This window comes from Acanthaster planci, linkage group LG02 (assembly GCF_054643075.1).
Source record: "Acanthaster planci isolate LZ-2023a linkage group LG02, COTS_SCS, whole genome shotgun sequence".
Lineage (NCBI taxonomy): Eukaryota > Metazoa > Echinodermata > Asteroidea > Valvatida > Acanthasteridae > Acanthaster > Acanthaster planci.
In genome coordinates, this window is record NC_141778.1 from 32,692,388 (window position 1) to 32,710,228 (window position 17,841).

At 38.4% G+C, this 17,841-nt stretch overlaps 1 protein-coding gene across 1 annotated transcript; it reads right to left on the reverse strand.

Annotated features, from left to right (window-relative positions):
• Window positions 1-2,131: 2,131 nt before the first annotated feature.
• Window positions 2,132-17,803, reverse strand: rangap1 (Ran GTPase activating protein 1). Its single transcript, XM_022230471.2, is given in 17 exon segments — window positions 2,132-4,410; window positions 4,938-5,059; window positions 6,207-6,295; window positions 8,100-8,205; window positions 8,522-8,620; window positions 11,048-11,234; window positions 11,929-12,013; window positions 12,779-12,878; window positions 13,200-13,313; window positions 13,868-13,924; window positions 14,154-14,255; window positions 14,653-14,715; window positions 14,717-14,788; window positions 15,415-15,591; window positions 16,105-16,164; window positions 16,605-16,732; window positions 17,227-17,803. Coding segments are annotated over 17 exon segments (1,755 nt in total). The 5' UTR covers window positions 17,351-17,803; the 3' UTR covers window positions 2,132-4,340.
• Window positions 17,804-17,841: the final 38 nt, after the last annotated feature.

Here is a 17,841-nt window from a genome sequence, read left to right on the forward strand (position 1 = left end):
GCTCTTCTTACTTAGATCATTTGGAAGTAATATATAAAGATTCGAGTCAGATTGCGCAATCAAAAAAAAAAAATCCACGCGCATGCGCAACAAGATTCTTGGGCGATATTTTAAGTTGGCGCGCATGCGCTTTCGGGATGAGACCGTACTAAATGACGTCATGTTTACGTTCAAAGGTTGGTGGCGCCATTGCTTGCACTTGCACGCACTGTCGATGTCTGGCACATGTACGTACACACATACACAGTGTACATGTACTATGGCACTGCTCGCACAGTGACTAGAGCCGGTGAAAGCGCAGCGATCGAGCACTACGCTCCGCGGTAAGCTGTTGGGCTTCGAGAGTTTACCTGTTAAGAAACTAAAATCAAGTAGTGCACCAGATGAATGAATTCAGGAAATCTGGTCAAGAATGGAAGACTTTTCAACAAGCAAAATGCATTTTGGTTTTACTCCTTGACACGTGAGGCCTAAACGTTTTAAAATTTAAGTTGGATTTTGAAATTAGATTCCAATCGGATTTTAATCTTTTTACATTGAAGATAAGTCTGATAACTTTATTTTCAAATGCAAGCAAATTTAGCTGTATGTGCATTCCATTCAATTATTTTTCTTATGTTACAATATCAAATACATGTAAATTAAACTTCAATTAAAGGTGCAGTCCATCATTGACGACATTACTGTTGCACAAGCATGGTTTAAAGACGGTCATGGTACAACTCCCTTTAAATTAGTCTTTCTGGCAAGCGTCACTTTGAAGAAAACTAAAAAAAAAAGGTCATTTCCAGTGATGCTCTGCACATGCTTCTAATGGCAAATTTCCCCAAATGCACCTTAAATTATTTAATAATCACCTTAGTATGTGACATCGTGTAGCTGCATCCAATGAATGTAAGAACGTGTCAGAGACGTAGAATTCGGGCGCAATTCAAAACATGACTTTTAATCTGAAATTGTAATTCTAGAATATTGTTTCTCTTAGAATCAGTTTGTTCTTTTGGCATCGTTCTTTAGATTTTGAATAATTTGTGGTGCCTCAAAGGAACATAACGGACACATGACAAATGGTGGACTGTACCTTTAACTTTAAAAGATTAAAATCAAAGTAATTTGTTTAAAGTCACATAAAATGATAAAGGCAAGTAAGAACCACCTTGAACTTTTTCCTTTACATTCACTGTCTAGCCCACATGAAATGCATGTCCTAGAGTACATACATTGTTTTTGTACCCGTGCAGCAGACATACAGATGCCAAGGGTATAATATCAAACCTTAAATCATGATCAAAGTTTGGGTCAAAGTAGACTTCACAGGATTTGTTAATTGGGAGGTACAAAATGGACAGACCAGTGAGTGAAGGAAATGCCATCAAACATGCTGTACATGTACATAGCTAAATACAAATACGTGTAGCTGATATTTACAAGGCTCTGATGTGTGTAAAAAGCTGTCTTATTCATAATATAATGTGAGCTGAGAGCTGAAACTGGTCTGATTTGTGCATAAACGGCTCCTCTCAGGGTACATTTTTTACCCGTTGACAGGTCTATTGGGTGTATTTTATATCATATCTAATACCACTTTTATTATTTTTATGATTATTTACATTTTCTATATTTTATTAAGTAACTATGCACTGGTCATTTAACTCCTGCATGGAATCCAAAAAGCTGATATCAATCAAAACAAGTGACTTAGATTGAACAAACTAAATATCTACAAACCTACTAATAGATTCCTTGTTACAAAGGTGCATCCACAATGTTTAACCTTCAGTGTGTAATGAAGAGCTGACAACAATTGGAACAGTTATGAAATCAGTAGAAAAACTATGGCACATTTTTGCCTTGTTCAATTTATTTAAAATGTTGATGTAAATGAAATAACTTTCAAAGATTGCTTTAAATTGTGACTTTGGTTGTGATTTAAATCAAGGTGATTTAAATCGGCTAATTATGCACAAAAACTTGAATCACAAAAAGGCCAGTAATATTGTTAGTAAATTCCTTTCGCCCAAACTCTTGAGTTTTTGGGTATTTTTGGCTAAAATTTGAATAAAACTATGTGATGTTTCTTAAAAGCAATATGTACTTATCAGAAAAATAAGAAAAGAACCAAAGTATCTGGTTGTACAAAAAATTAACAATTTTATTTCTTTTGTTATCAGTTTCATAGTTACCCATAGTTTCAAATGTATGTGCAAAGTTTTAGCAAATGACTGCTTTAAATAAACAAACTGGGAACTTTTAAAAAAGGTGAACTGTGAATTTATGCAGATTTGGTCTAAATCTGTTTTTTTTCATCATTTTTTTGTACTGCATAATTGCACACAGTACAAACATAGCCCAAGTCTGAATTCCCTTATTAAAAGATCCTACATTGTGCCAGCATGAGACACACATTGTTAATAGGTTGTTTTTTCCCGAAACTTTATCTGGGTTGAGAGAAGCCAAAGTATGTACAAAGACAACACTGCTCAATGAAATCTAATATGCTAATTTATTTACAAAGAAATTATGCACTCATTAAATAATGCTTCAGACGAAAGAATGTTCCTTCCATATCAGAGGATTACATCTCACACATTAATTTGAAAATGGCATCAGTGAGCTGTTTTCTACCATTTTTTGCTAAAGAAACATAAAAAAATTGGCTGTAAAATTCCCACAAAAATTTCAACATAAAAACAGAGCCAGTAATGAAATAAAACTTAAATGAATGGATGTTGTTTTCTTTCAAATTCTGAATGCATAGCGCAAGAAAAATAATTCGTGTCTTACAAACAAAATTTAAAATGGTGGCATTCTAGAACTCTCTCTCAAAATCTCTCTAGATTACTCAAGGTAGTGTTAAATGCGAATTTTCAACAATATTTTCAGTGACCATCCACATCTGTAGGCTGTATTTCTTTATCAATAGCTGTTTTACAACATGATGCTAAACAAGGCAAGTCTATTCTGAGCTGGCATCACCCATTACACTTGATCTTAGTCTGCCCATCTTGCCTATTCCAAATTGAATGAAATATGTTTTCCTTTCAGTGTGGAAATTTGATATTTGGGAGGAATTGAGGTTTGCTTAATTGTTACACAGGTTTTTCTAAAATTGAATCAGTTTGTGCTTGTTAATTCAGTGACATGCAAGAGCTATGAGGTCAAGTGGTATAAAGTTCAAACAGCATGTACTGAAGAGGGTGTAAAATTACATGGAGTGATTTAAATTCAAGTTTTGAGATTATGGGATCTTCACGATGCACTTTTTGATCATATCTCGGGAAAAAATAGCCCACTGAATTTTGCTTCACAGAATTTTTCTGGCATTTTCGAGACAAACATCAATCCAGAGTCATAATGGCCATGGAATGAGCAGAGTGTTCAAGTTTGCTTTGGAGAGGTCAAATTTAGGCAGTAAATTTAAACTTTCCAGTCCCTCTAGGCTGTTGTGAGATTAAATGCCGTAACATTTTGGTATAAACACAGAGCTGACTATATCTCAAAATTTGATCTTGGTTGAAAACGAAAATTTCAGCTGTAGCAAACAAATAGCCTATGGAAAGATGAAGCTCTAGAATCAGGCCTCACCTTAGCAAGGAATGTGTGCAAATATGTCAAAGATCCTGACTGAAGTTGAAATCAGAGATCAAGTGTCAACCTGAATGCGAGGTAATGCTTTTTCTCTCTAAGTTCACTTGAACAGTCTTCACAGGAAGTGCCACTCTAAAAATACACATGTACAACACAGATGTAAATGAAGGTGAACTGCACACAAAGAGGAAATATTAAGCACTCCATTTCAGAGAGTGTTTAGATGTTATGAAAGTTTGGCTAGGTTTCTTGGATTCATACGATGAGCGAACTGCCCATTCATGCAATAGACGCAAACAACATTAGTCCAGCATCTCTTTGAAAGATGTGGGTTTAAATTAGCTCACACACTGGATCAACACCTCCCTTGTGTGACCATCAATAAGATAGATATCTTTAGCTAAACTGTTGAAGTTTAATCTTTAAATTTCTTTTAATTTCGGTCAATTTCTTTGCACAATTGGTCCTGGAGTAATCAGTACTCACGCTTGGGGTACCAATTTTCAATTGTAGGGACTCAACCTAAAGAAAATCCAGAGCATCGAGTGCAGACTAACAAACTAACTTCACAGTAATCAAGAATCAAACCAGATTCACTTTCAGCCCAACAGCCACAAGGCCCAGCTCAACCATTCAGCGCATAGGGGTGTTTGGTGTGACTCTATAATCAAAGCTATGAGAAAGTTTGTCTTACAAGAATGTCAAGTGGCGTTGTTTTTACCAACAAGTGCTCCGTCTGGTACTAGTAGTAATCAGATTGAATAGAGAGCCTGAAGAAACTGATGCTTAGGCTGAAAGCACACATCCAGACCTTGGTGAGGCCTGCACAAAATAACGAACATGGATAAAATTTCAAGCAGTCTGTTCTGGTTGAGTGATGAGTTGTGTAAGATCTGAGGACACACTTCTTGGTGTCCCTGGGAGGGATGGTGAGCAGTATTTTAGCTAGAGTGGCGTCTGGGTGTCTTTGGACACCCAGTGGGCCAACTGTAGACACCCTGTTTCAAGAGGATGGGTAAAACCTTCAAGACAGACAGTGGGATGTTTCAATGAGCCATATGAAGGACAGCCACCTCACTGCTTTGATAATGTTTAGATTGCTAAATCCCTCTCACACTGTGGCAGTAGGATCCTACTTAGCAGTTTCTCTAGGAAACTTCCTGAAGTCAATAAAAACCGGTACTTCGTAGTGAACCAACAAAAAGTTCTTGGATTAGCCTATTAACACCAAGACCTCACACATAAAGAGGTTGATCACTACAATCCATGCATCAGGCAGTTGTACTCAGGCTTTACAGTCTCTTTCCTGCATTTGAGGTGTTCAACGTTAAGTCAAGAAAGTAACTTACCTCGACAAAAAAGTGATGAAGAGCTGCGACAGGTGTCTAGGGAAATAGTCCTGTTTCACAACATGCGCCATGGCCAACAGCAACCCGCTGGGGTTTTGTACAGGCTTGATCTTGTCTTCACTCTGTAAAAAAGTGGGAAATAATTGCAGAAATTACAGGGATTCGATGCAGTAGATGATGACATTTTTTTCCCGAGAAATCGCACATGAACTGTGCTCCACACTAATTCAAGAATTATTCTTTTCAGAGCAATTATGTGGGTAACAAACTGGCATATTGGATGGGATTTTCCCATTGCATTCTCTTCCATCATATGGTGGCAATTAAGTTAAGACTTAGCCTCCGGTGATGTCTCTTGGTTGGGAGTGTCCCTCTATCATAGAGATTACCTTTGAAATTTGGACTTTACAAGGATCAAGTAAAGCTACGTGTTACTATGGTAACAGACTGACAACTTTGCAACCTTCCTGTTTTTGGTATCATGTGGAATACAAAGCTCACTGAAGTTTTCACCAAAAAGCAATCCCACACGAATATCTTGTACAGATAGGGCCATGCTTTATGTAATGTCCATTGTTTTCCAACATCACTGCTTTCACCACAGTGCCTATTTTCCCAACATGATTACTTTTTGTGAAAAATTATAATTTCAAACCCAAGATATCTGCATGGAATTACCATTAACCTCACTGGATTCAGGAGGGTTAACATCAAGACTCATTCAGTGGTAGACCATGGACACTTGTTCCAGAGTCCTTAACACCTGGGACTCATTTACAGGTGTGTACATGTAGGTCAAGGAATGTTTCCTAACCATGGACCGGTTTCAGAGCTTGGTAGATATTGGGCTTGTTCAGAGAATGGAAGACTTTAGCATGGTTCAGAGCTGGACAGACCCTCAACTTGTTCAATGCCCCTGAAGGTAGCCCCTGGTCTTGTTTACTACCAAGGATTCATCCCAAATTGGATAAATCCTGATCTTGCTGAAAGTAAGGTCCATTAATGGCTTATTCAAACCAAAAAAAATCCCAGATGAATTAAGAGGAAGAGGGATCCGGGCAACCTCCTAAGCCTAGTTATACTCTCAAAAGTAAAGGGGAAGGAAGTATGACACCAGCTTAAATTGAGACCTTTATACTAATATTGTCAGACATCTGGATTAATGGCCTGGCAGGGACTTTCCTACAAGGACAATAATGTAGCATACTTTCACTGTTTAGTGGGTGCTTGTTCACAGTGCTCATAAGGGGGTATATCAATGAATGTTACCTTGATAAGTCCCAGATGAACCAGAATGCTGTTTGCGATTGCCTCAGGATTGCACTTATCGATGGTAAACAGCTTTTCAAGGATGACATCTGTGTACACCAACAGCAGAAAAAATAAAGAGAAAATCCAAGGTTATGTCATCATCATCCCTATCATCTCAGCATGGCATACTTGGTTTCTTTGGCGCACAATAATTGATACTTTTATCGGAAGCATTTTGTGAGCTCTCCAAAGGTGATTGTTTGCCTTAGATGGACACAAATATCCACTCAATCTTGTGGTCAGGCCATGCAGTCCTTAACCTTGTGATTCAAGCAATTATGGAGGCAGATAAAGGTGCAAAAAATTACTAAAATTACATTCAGAGTTACAGCGATGAATATCTTGACATACTTTCATGACTGGTTTGCTTAATCCCAATTATTAACCAAATTAACTGCAAAAAAAGAGAGAAAAAAAATCAAAGTACAATAATGAGTCATCTGTACATTATGCTCTCCCTCCAGATTGGTTTGAAACAATCCAGATAAGGGCCCCCAGCAGGATGTTTTAGACAAGAAAAAACTTTGCACGCCGAACCAATGAAAAGAGTCCCGAGTTGGAAGAGTCACTGTTGGTTTAACTCTACCCCTTACTGGGCATATGTAAAATCATTCTTAAATCAGAGGAATCAGGACTGTTAAAAGACTCTGGTGCAATACAAATCAACAGGAACTAAACCTTTTTCAGCCACATGCCTTATTCCGTCAGGTTGTTAAACAGTGATATATCAAGATAAAAAACTCGCGCTGTAAGGGTCTGTCTAGGATGCGCACATGTTGCTTGAATAATGAAGCATGCTCAGTTAATTTTACTTTTTACAGCGCGTTCTAAGACATGGCACGTTTGCACACGTATCACAATCTTACTTTGATATTCCGTTTGAATTCACTTCAAGATTGACTTTTGAAGTCTCTAGATGTGATATGGCCGTTTGACATCATTTGGGTAAGAAAATACAATCGTTAATTTATCCCATATACTAAAGATATCATTTGTATTGTCAGATCATTTTTAGGTTGTCGTATCTTTTTAATAGTATGTAAAGAGTTTAATTGGTTACACAAATTGATTGACAAATACTGTTAAAATTTGTGCTTTATCTGGTTATGTATTAGTTTCAGGCAAGTGAGCTTTTGAGTTATATTCTGCTACTTGTTTGTTTAGACACAGGTGCGTTAGACAGGGATGTTTAAGGGCTAGGAAAGGATTCTATGCTGGTCAAAGGAGTAAGCCGTATGACACACAAGTATTTTTTAGAATAGTTTATGAGTTTACCATATCACTGATATTAGAACTTTAAGATACTTTGCCTTTCCACAGATGAAGTTTATTATTCGCGTGAAGTTTCTGTCTTTGAAGAGTGCATGTTAATTTATTCTTAGTCTCACCTGTTTGAATGACAAGCTTACATAATGGATACATTCTTACGAATTCTTGGTTAATCCTGTGATAATTGTCATTCAACAGAAGAGCATAAGAAATTATTAGCTGTCTAAATGATACTTTAATTGCTTTTATCTGTTAACAGTTATCAAAGTGAATTACCACAATAAATTACTCGGAACATCATTCGAGATGAAGCGTGATGAGTTTTTATTGACCAGCCTTTTGTTTGCTTCTGTGCGCTATACACTCTTCTGTAACACAAACTAAAATAAAGTGATTGGAAAATGGCCTGATCACTCTCTTTGTGGGATTCGTTCCAGTTAATTCCCTACTTTTCATTCTTGCAATATGAGTTTTCCTTCCTTTGCAAATATGGACATACTGATGTATCATTCTTTATTCTTTCTTCCATAAAGTGCAGTTTCTTAAAGAGTAGAAGCTTTACATGAGGAAGAAATGCCATACCTGATGCCTCGTGTACAGCTTGTATCACAGACTCCCTTTTGCTATCAATTACAGAGGCCACTTGGACAAAAACCTGGATGACCCTCTCATAATCGCCAGTATTACTCTGAAAGAAAAAGCAAGCCCAAACATAAGTAAAACATTACATCTGGACTTTCGATGAACCATAAAAGTGAAAGCAGTTACAAAGTTCAAAACTTTAAATTTGTGATTATATATCAAATTTTTTAAGCAACATTTAAAAAACGTGAAACCCAACATAGTCTGGCACCACCCCTTTTGGCAGATTACATTGAACAAGATATATTTCAGAGACCATGATCAAAATGGCTTCCTTGCAAATAAGGTCTAATAAAATTGATATTGACACTAAAGATACTGGGATTTCAGATGGAAATTAGACAAGAAAACCCCAAACTTACCCCAAGCTCCTTCAAGATGAGGCGCCCCCTGTCTTTACCGATCCCCATTAGCTTGTCTGCACTTGGGAATGAGAGGAACTCTGCTGCAGTGGCTAGTACCTGGCAAGCAACCAATCATCTGGCTTTCATCATTCAACTCTGTGACTGGGTTATCACTGGACACTCTTACCCATTAGTTACAAGTTCCACCCCATAGTTTTTAAGGAAGCCAAGTTTCCAACTTTTACAGATGTCATAGATATTTTTGAAAAGAGTTTTTCCCATGTCTTCCATTTTTCAAGTGATTAGACATTACATTTGTTCAGATTTCTATGAAATGCCACTCACAAATATTATTTTTTGGCAGTTTTTTCATTTGTTTGGATTGGTAGACCTCCTTTACACTGTATGGTGCTGCTGTACTGTTGCAGATGTGTGCATTTTGCACATACGTTTGCTGGTTCTGACATCATTTCATATCAGGATAGCTAACTCCACGTCACAGGGCTACAAAGCATGAAATAAGCCCACCCACAAAGGCATGTCTGGTAAGTAACCCAAGAAATGAAGGAAACATGAGGAATATTAAATTAATGCCGAAGCATGTGCTTTTATGAATAATTAGAGTTTTTGTAAAATAAATTTCCTTATTTTGATACAATTGTTTTACAAAGATTTGTATTGCCACAGGCACACAATAAAATGCCTCTAGGTACCAGCAATTTTGTATCATGTTCTTTGACTATGGTGCCTCAATTACTGATACATGTACTTTGTCAAGTCTCTGTTGCCTTCAATTTCACAGCTATCCCCCATTGCATTTCTCTGACAAACCTCACTTTCAACAACACAATTGGAAATAAATGTGGGACAAAGATATGATAGAGTCATTTTTACACGTTTATTTAACTTTAAAACAAAAAACAACCCCCCCCAAATCACGCAACGCACTGAAACAAAAAACAGACACAGACACAATAATGTAACAAAAAACAACCCCCCCCAAATCACGCAACACACTGAAACAAAAAACAGACACAGACACAATAATGTAACATTTTCATCTGTGCTTTCTGTGTACTTAAACTTATGAGGGTGGTATGTCTTCACACAAGGGACATTTTGTATATACATTGTAGCTTTCAACTCTGCTGTCTTTGAAGCGATGGGCAGATAGGCACTCAATGCACAAGTATTTCCTTCCCATCAAAAATTCCATATAAACACCACAAAATTTACCTCTCCTAGTCTCCTTAAAAAGTGCTAAAAACTGTACAAGTAACATTTTTAAATGTTTTAAAATGAAATAAAAAAAATTTTTTTCAAATAAACATTCACATGCAATCATGTTTTAAAGCTTCAAAAATACAAAAAAGCACATGTGCAGAATTTGAATATACACGCACGGTTTTCTTACAGAAATAAAATAAAAGCAAGCAGCTATCTGAGATGAAATATTACCTAAATAATTTATCAAGGCACACAGTTCAAAATACAATATGTACAAAAACAATTCACAAGAACTCTTCTGCTTAACAGTTTTCCCCCAAGATTTACAGTTCACATATTTCATTAAGAAACTAAGCATGCATTTTCCAAAGTCTTCTCTAAGGCGGAAGTATGATAGTATGATAAAATACATGTACATTTGAAAATAATATCAATGCCCCTGACATATTTCTTTGGGCCACGTTTTGGTGGCAACGTTTTAGCAGTTTTAAGTCTGCAGATTGCAAAATTTTTCGAAATGTAGAATGCCTGATTTTTGACTTAAAAAGACCTCATGAATGTTTACACACCTTGATGAAGAAATGTACGAAATTTGGCGAATTTTAAGGAAATAATTTTTACAATGTATTGCTGTCCAGATGCAAAATATCACATTCGTCTTTCTTTTGCTGGGGTTAATTTCCAGTTTGGCGTCTGCTGGGCTCATAGTGCAAGCTTTCCTAATGATTCTGTGAGATCCTCTGTGCCACCAGCATTCTGAACAAATTGGAAGGAACAAAAATCAAGGAAAAAAGTTGGTTTTGCAAGAATTTATGCAAGTTTTTTTTCAATGTCTCAAAGAGGACCTCACAGATTGCTCAACCCAAGCCATGCCAAATCCAGTGTGATTCCAAGCGACATTTGCTTATCCTTGAGAGTTTGGGGCTTTTGGGTAGTTTTTAAAGATAATCTAACTTATTATTTCTTTGGAGCAGTTATTTCTATGCTTATACCTTAGAGTGAGGAACTGTATCCAACCCTCTTGTTTCTTTCGCTTGAAAACATTTCTCATTCCTTCAAAATCTGCCACCATGCACAAACCAAGTGACATCATTTCTGTCCTAAAATTTTCAAAAAGGTAGCAAGTCCCATGCCATGCCATGGAGATGGATTTCCCTTTTGATTCTCCACCCATCCTCTGCACAATTCCCAATACCTAATATAACTAGAGAGGTATTGAAGGATGAGAGTACAAGCAATTTTGATTCCAGCAACTACCAGCCTACCATTTACTTTCACAAGCTAATTCTTTTTTTCCAGAAAAAAGTAATGACTCACCACATTTTCCTTGTCATCTGTGCTGGTCTCCTCTTTTCGTGGTGAGATGACAGCCTTCACCCCTTTGACCTGTAGCTCTGGGTCGGTGCTCACCTCGCCTTCCTCCTCCTCCTCACCTTCCTCTGCCTCTTCAGTGTCTTCATCTTCATCCACATCTTCATAATCACTGTCATCGCCTTCATCATCACTATGGAATTCATACAAAATGTGTCTTGTGATGCCATCTATCCTTAATTTAAAACGATCCTTTATTATGTGGTCACAGGGCCAAGATTTCCTCATTTGTTATCTTCACAGTATATGGTTGCTTCAAAGTTTTTGATTGTTACTAGAATTTGAGAAAATAAGAACAGCGCTCCATAAAAGATGAACAGCAAATGCAGTTTCAATAAAGAAAAGTTGAACACTCATCCATTTCATGCTGACATAAGCATATAATTATGCTGTGGTCATGTAGATTGAGAACGATTATGGAGCTCACACAACATGCTCGTGGCTAACGTTTGCAGCACTGTTGCATGCTTTTTTCTCAAAGCTGTTTTTCTCCTAAAGTAGTTTTGACCACAGCGATGTTTCCCATCGTCTTTTTTGCATCGTATTTTGGAGCAGAGTTGCCTACGAGTACAAATGTGGTATCACTGGAAAGCCCATTCATTTCTCTTTATTCTCATATGTATATCTCAAAAAGTCATAAATGGGGATCTTTCCTCATTATGCCATGGCAGGTCACATATGTGTGACAACTCACTCAGGGCCCTTTTCCAAATTCTTCTTCTGAAACCGGCACTGATGGCCACAGCAATATGCAGCGTAATTAATTAAAAATGTGATTTGAGTTTTAAATTAACACGCATACAATGTACACACTGCTGCTGAATTACCTTAAGGAGCCGAGGGCATCCAACTGACCCCTTGCTTCCAGAACACCGCGAATCAACTCCACACCCTCCTCGCCGAAAATGTTTCCTATCAACAAAACAACACAATAAATCCCTTGAATGGTGGCAGTAGGTCTAACACACAACAACACTGCAATGTGCTTATGACATTCCGAAAAGCAGGTGGAGGGTGGTTCAGAAGTACTAACACTGTCAAGTTTGTAATATTCAAAGGTTACAATGCTTACATGGGACTCTGTATTGAGGTCATTAGATTTTATATTTACGCTGAAAGCTGTTCTGGACCCTAGGGTGTAAAAAACTCTAATTGTGCTTGTTCAAGTGGAAAAAAGAGTGACGCTATAAAACCAAGGAACAAGACAATAAGATTGGAAATGAATGTCAGTACACAGTTTTCAATTATGACCCAACCATAGAAAATGAGTGGGAAGCTGCCAGAGGCTATGAAAAGAATTTGGCGCAGTGGGAATCAGTAGAAACTCTCCATCTTTTATTCCAACAAAGCGTTCATTTTCATCAGATTGAAAGTTGACCGGAGTTCACTTTTTCCGATACACTACAACAAAAATTACTGAAAAAAAAACCTTCAAAGCTCGTTTTATGAGACCTGTTACATTTTCAGCCACATGGATGCTACAGCTATGACGCTATACAACAAGTTATTCCCGCTGGCCAAGAGCCCACCACACAAAGTTGCTTGACCTTAACATTATGCAACAGTGGGGTCAAACTGTCCACTCCATTTATACTCTTCTCAAGGCAATAGTCACGGCTCAACAGACATCAAGCAAATCCACCATTTCCTCAATTACTGAAGCAATTGCCATCTCACCATTCAGTTCCAATACTGTGAGTGCCTCTTTGCGCTCCATACTCTCAGCAAGCTTTATGCCGGCTTCCCTGTCTATCTCCCCATAGCTCAGGTTCAGCTCCTGTACAAGGGAAGGGAAGCGTAAGTCATGTGCTTTGTGCGCAAACTGACGAGGGCGCTCTTTCACCTGAGAAGGAACTAGTACTCTCTTAAGAGCATCGATACTGTCTATTTAACATTCCCATAAAAATGTTTTTGGTTTCTATGTTGTTTGACTGGGACAACTTAACACACACAGATACGGTTCTTAGATTTTCCAGTTGTCAAAATCAACATTTTTGTTATGCAGTGTCATAACATGAGCATCTTTTACAGCAGAAATCTGACTTTAAATTCAATCATAATCCTTTGATCTGCATGTTGCAGGGGGGGGACAGCTCACCTTCAAGTTAGGCAGACTGTGATGGAAGGTTTCTGCAAGGGCAATGGCACCGTCCGACCTCACCAGGCAGTCCCCGAAGTTAATGGACTCCAATTTCTCCAGTTTCTTGAGGGCCTGCTCAAAATACAGAGATTACACCATTGTGGGGATCTGTGGGGTCAAGTAGCCGTAAACACCTTACAGGAACCTTGTCCTGACAGGAGCAGTTGATATGAGACCACTGTTGCTCAAAACAATCCCCAATCCCCAGGGAGGCACTGTTTCAAAGCTGATATTGCCAACCATGAGCTATTCTATGTGCCAACTGAGGACACAATGGTGGCCAAACATGTCCATTACTCTCAAACAATGGTGGCCAAACATGTCCATTACTCTCAATACCGTGTCACCGTTTTATCAGCTCAGAGACGCTTAGCAATAAATAATTTGAACGTACGATACAACATGGGCCACATCCGGTAATATACCTCTGTACTAAAGACACCACACTTTGTTTACATGTGTGCTTGCCCTTGATGCTTAGTAGACCATAGGCCCCTCATAGGGAAAAATGGACATTTAAACAGAGTTTGACATCATCAGCATGTAAGCCTATAGGCCATGTAGTTGAAGGACTTTCACAGAATGTGGATGGCTACACTAACTCAAATTTCACAGTCCAAATTTACCTCAGCCATTGAAGATGCACCTTTCTCTGTGAACGTGTTGTCTTGAAGATTGATACTCTGTGAAAAGATGAAATAATTCGTTGGGTGAAATATGCGTGACAGGTAAGTCTGTGAGACAGATCCATTGATGCAGTGTCTTCACTACATTCTGATAATCACATGTTCAAAAACCTGCATCATTGATTCCATTGCAAAATCGAATGAAAAAAATAAATGAATCTACTTAGTTCCCCCTTGAATATATAAGACAGCATCAACTGAACAAAGCTGGCAATAAAGTGCCTACCCTGAGGTTCTTATTGTGTGTGAAGGAGTCTGCCAGAGCTGTTATTCCTTCGTGGTTGATACCATTCTGAGGCACTGCTACCTCTTCCAAAGTCCCTATGGTCTAAAAATAAAGACACAGCATTAATTAGTTACAAATTTAGAAGCAAAGAAAACCGGATTCAAAATTTCAATTTTCAATGTACCCAGTACAAACAATCCACATCCATCTAGCTCCTTCAAATCTACCAGAGTGTTTAGTGCATTATGGGGGACTGCAGGGAGTGGAGTACAGGCAGTATGACCAATGCACAGGACTTCATGCCCTTTTAGACCTCAGCGAAAAACAAGACAGGACAGCTCCTGGCAAAAAGCCTTGGAGATACTGGGTCAAAATAAACATCTTTGTGAGTGCAGAAATGTATTAGATGCTACTAGCTCAAACAGGAAAAGTGAGTAGGCTGGCTTCAGAAACTCCATCAATGTTGAACTGAGTTTTAAACTGTGAACAATCATCCCACCTTGAAGGCTTGGCCTAGGGCAATGGCCCCAGGATTCTCCAGTCTGTTCCGTCCAGCGACAAAACACTGAGAGAGCCAGGGGTTTGCCTGCAGCCGAGCTGCTCTTGTGACAGCTGATCAGGGCTTCTGCTAAGAGCTGCAAGAAATGCAATGAAAGTCTGCATGCAATCACGTAAGTCTTGGAATCTTTATACATAAAAACCACAAACATTACTAACATTTAATTCTTGAGAAATTTGCAAAGCTATCTAAAAACCTGGTTAAAATCTTCTGAAATCTGACATCTATTGGTTTCCTAGAAAGAAATTTTCACTGTCAAGTCTTTTTCACCTGACAGCAAGGGAAATAATCTTTGTGCCATACTAAAAGCGGCTCTACTGGACTCAAATTAGGAATTCTAAGCAAATCTGAACCTTTGTTGGCAGAATGTACCGCCGCCAACATCAACAGGGTAAAGAAGTTGTTAAGGCTCTTTCATCCCTGAAATACATGCCTGCTTTTGCTTTTCTTTTGACACCTAAAGAAAAGGAACTGCTGGTTTGATCAAAATTCAACTTTAAAATCCTGAACAAAAAATTCTTGACAACTACATGTACTTCAACCAAGACATTCAATTCTGCATTGATGTATCTATCAAGAGCATATGTACATGTCTCCTGATGCTTAGGCAGAAGACACTGCCACTGAGATTGACATTGAACTCTGAAACCCAGTGACAGCTTTCAATGGTGACTTTGAAGATTTAACCAAGACGTCCCATACCTTCCCTCCTATTCCCAGCCCGTTGTTGTTAAATCTCATCTCCTTCAGGGTGTAGCAGGCCTGGCTCTCAATGAGATCCTTGACAGCCTTGACGCCGTCTGGACCGAAGGCATTGTCGCTGAGGTCAAGCTCTACCAGATGGGCACCTGCTGTCATGATGGCAGCTCCTAGACTTCTCTGCAAAATTAGATGTACAGTGCACCTATTCGTAAACCTGGGAGCTTATTCACCTGAAACCTACAGAGGTGGGTATAAGTACGCAGCAGCACAAACTTGTTGCATCTTGTATTCATGAACAAGGACTGCCAGTAAGTCTTTTTAAAAAATAAATTTCTTGCGGGTTTATCTAGTATATTTCCAAACTTACCTACTCTAAATTGCAACAACCTGTCTTTGCAATCTACTTATATCATGACTCTGGGCATGATAATCGGCACAGCTCTGTGACACTAATCTGAAAGTCATACATATAGGTTAAATCACTGCTCTCTCTTCTTGCTAATTTTCTTTATTCAACTCGCAAGTTCATTCCCAAAATAGTCACATACAGTCACAATATTAAAAGCAAGGTTCCATGCCCAATGAGAAATCAGTTTCACTGACCAACAGATGTAAATGCAGAATTCGAGAAATAAACTAAAACCTGTCGCTGTGTAGAAGTAGTATTGGTGGACTATGCAATACACTTACTAGAGCAGGGGGGATTTCAGAGCGAAGTCTGCCTGTGAACATATCGGCCCATTTGGCTCGCTAAAAAAAAAGAACCAGAAGCAAAGAAAGTTCAGATCTGCACAATTAGAGTGATGGAACAATAGAGTGGTCTTCTCCTTTCTGAGTTTATAAGCAAAAGTAATGTTGTTGAAGTCAGGTCAAGGGTATGCTACTATATTAAGTAACATTTCACGTGTTGAAACTTTGAACTGAGACTTTGAAATGTTTGACTGAAAACATACTTATTAATGTTATCAAAACCTTTGGAAGATTCAGAGTTTTAGGCTGAAGAGGTAAGTAAATTTTGCCTGATTTTTGTCTGGGGGGTGCTTCAGAACATACAGTAGTCTCTTGGCCTGATGTTCAGGGTATCTCTAATATAAATGACAATTAACAGAATAGAAAATTGTGTGCGACTGTATAATTTAGTATCAAGAGATAGGGTACATTTCACATGGTTGGAAAATAATGGAACATACCTCAAATTCGGGTCTTTTCTCCAGTGCCTTGGCTATGGCTTCAGCTGCCTGGTTTCCTACAGTGTTTCCTTCTAGTCTCAAGGACTGAATGTCCTTACACTCTTCAATAGCTTTCACTATGACTTTGGCTGAGTGAAAAGTGGAAGTAAAATGAAGCATGATTTTTGAATAAAATCATGAAAGTGGTGGCATGACACCAGTAAAAAAAGATACCCAGATTTTGATGAGGTAGGATAATTTATGTTGGTAATCCTCAAATGCCAGAGCCACAACTCATATTTGATTCACAAAAGGATGAAATATCCTAAAATTATACAGTAGGATTTGTTTGAAAGTAACAGAAGGATAATAAAGCAACAAAATGGCAATATTAATAGGCCTATTTAGACTTTGGCCTCACTAATATGGTAGGAAAAAGGTGATTACAGACCAGATTAAAATTTGCATTACTGGAACAGAGAGATTCATAACACTGGCAGTGAATGACTGGGCTACATTGTACATGTTCAATCATCCAGCGAGGGGAATGAGATGGCATTTGGTCCGATGTCGTACATAAAAAAAACAGCGTGATCATACAATGGACGAATGAAAAATGTGAAATTCCCTGATGTAATCATACCATCATCTGCAGTGTTCAGCTTCAGTCCTTTGTCTGCAAAAGAGACTTCATTAAATTGCTTCACTTTGGTCTTTTCAAGCAGGTCGGCGACCGTACCAACCCCGTCTCCGTCAGCACTAGCCATTTTCCAGCTGCAGACTCGAGCAGACAGTGGCAGTGAGTACTCAGTAGGCTTAGTATAGTAATAATGAATACAGTACCAGTAGTACAGTGTTGGCTTGATGAAGTCGTCACTAAGGCAGGTAGTACTGGACAGACGGACCTGAATCAGTGAATGAATGTTGACTGAGCTGAGCTGACGACGTTACGCATACATATACGCGCACAACGCTGAGAACATTAGGTTCTAACCAAACGTCAAGTGAGAGTAAAGTTTTTAACGACGGTTACCTCTCTCACGATTATCCTTACTTTTTAAAGATAATCATTCTCTCAAACATGCCACAATCTCTGCAACTGGAACTTTGTAAAGTATGTTTACGCAGAGGCCTACATATGAAAAAACAGAGCGTGAATTGTCGCAGTGTGTGTCCGCGATTCAGCTCAGGAAAATTTCACGTGCCATACAATTTTCGAAGGAAAGGATGGTACCCGCTGCATTTAGAGCTCTTTTTT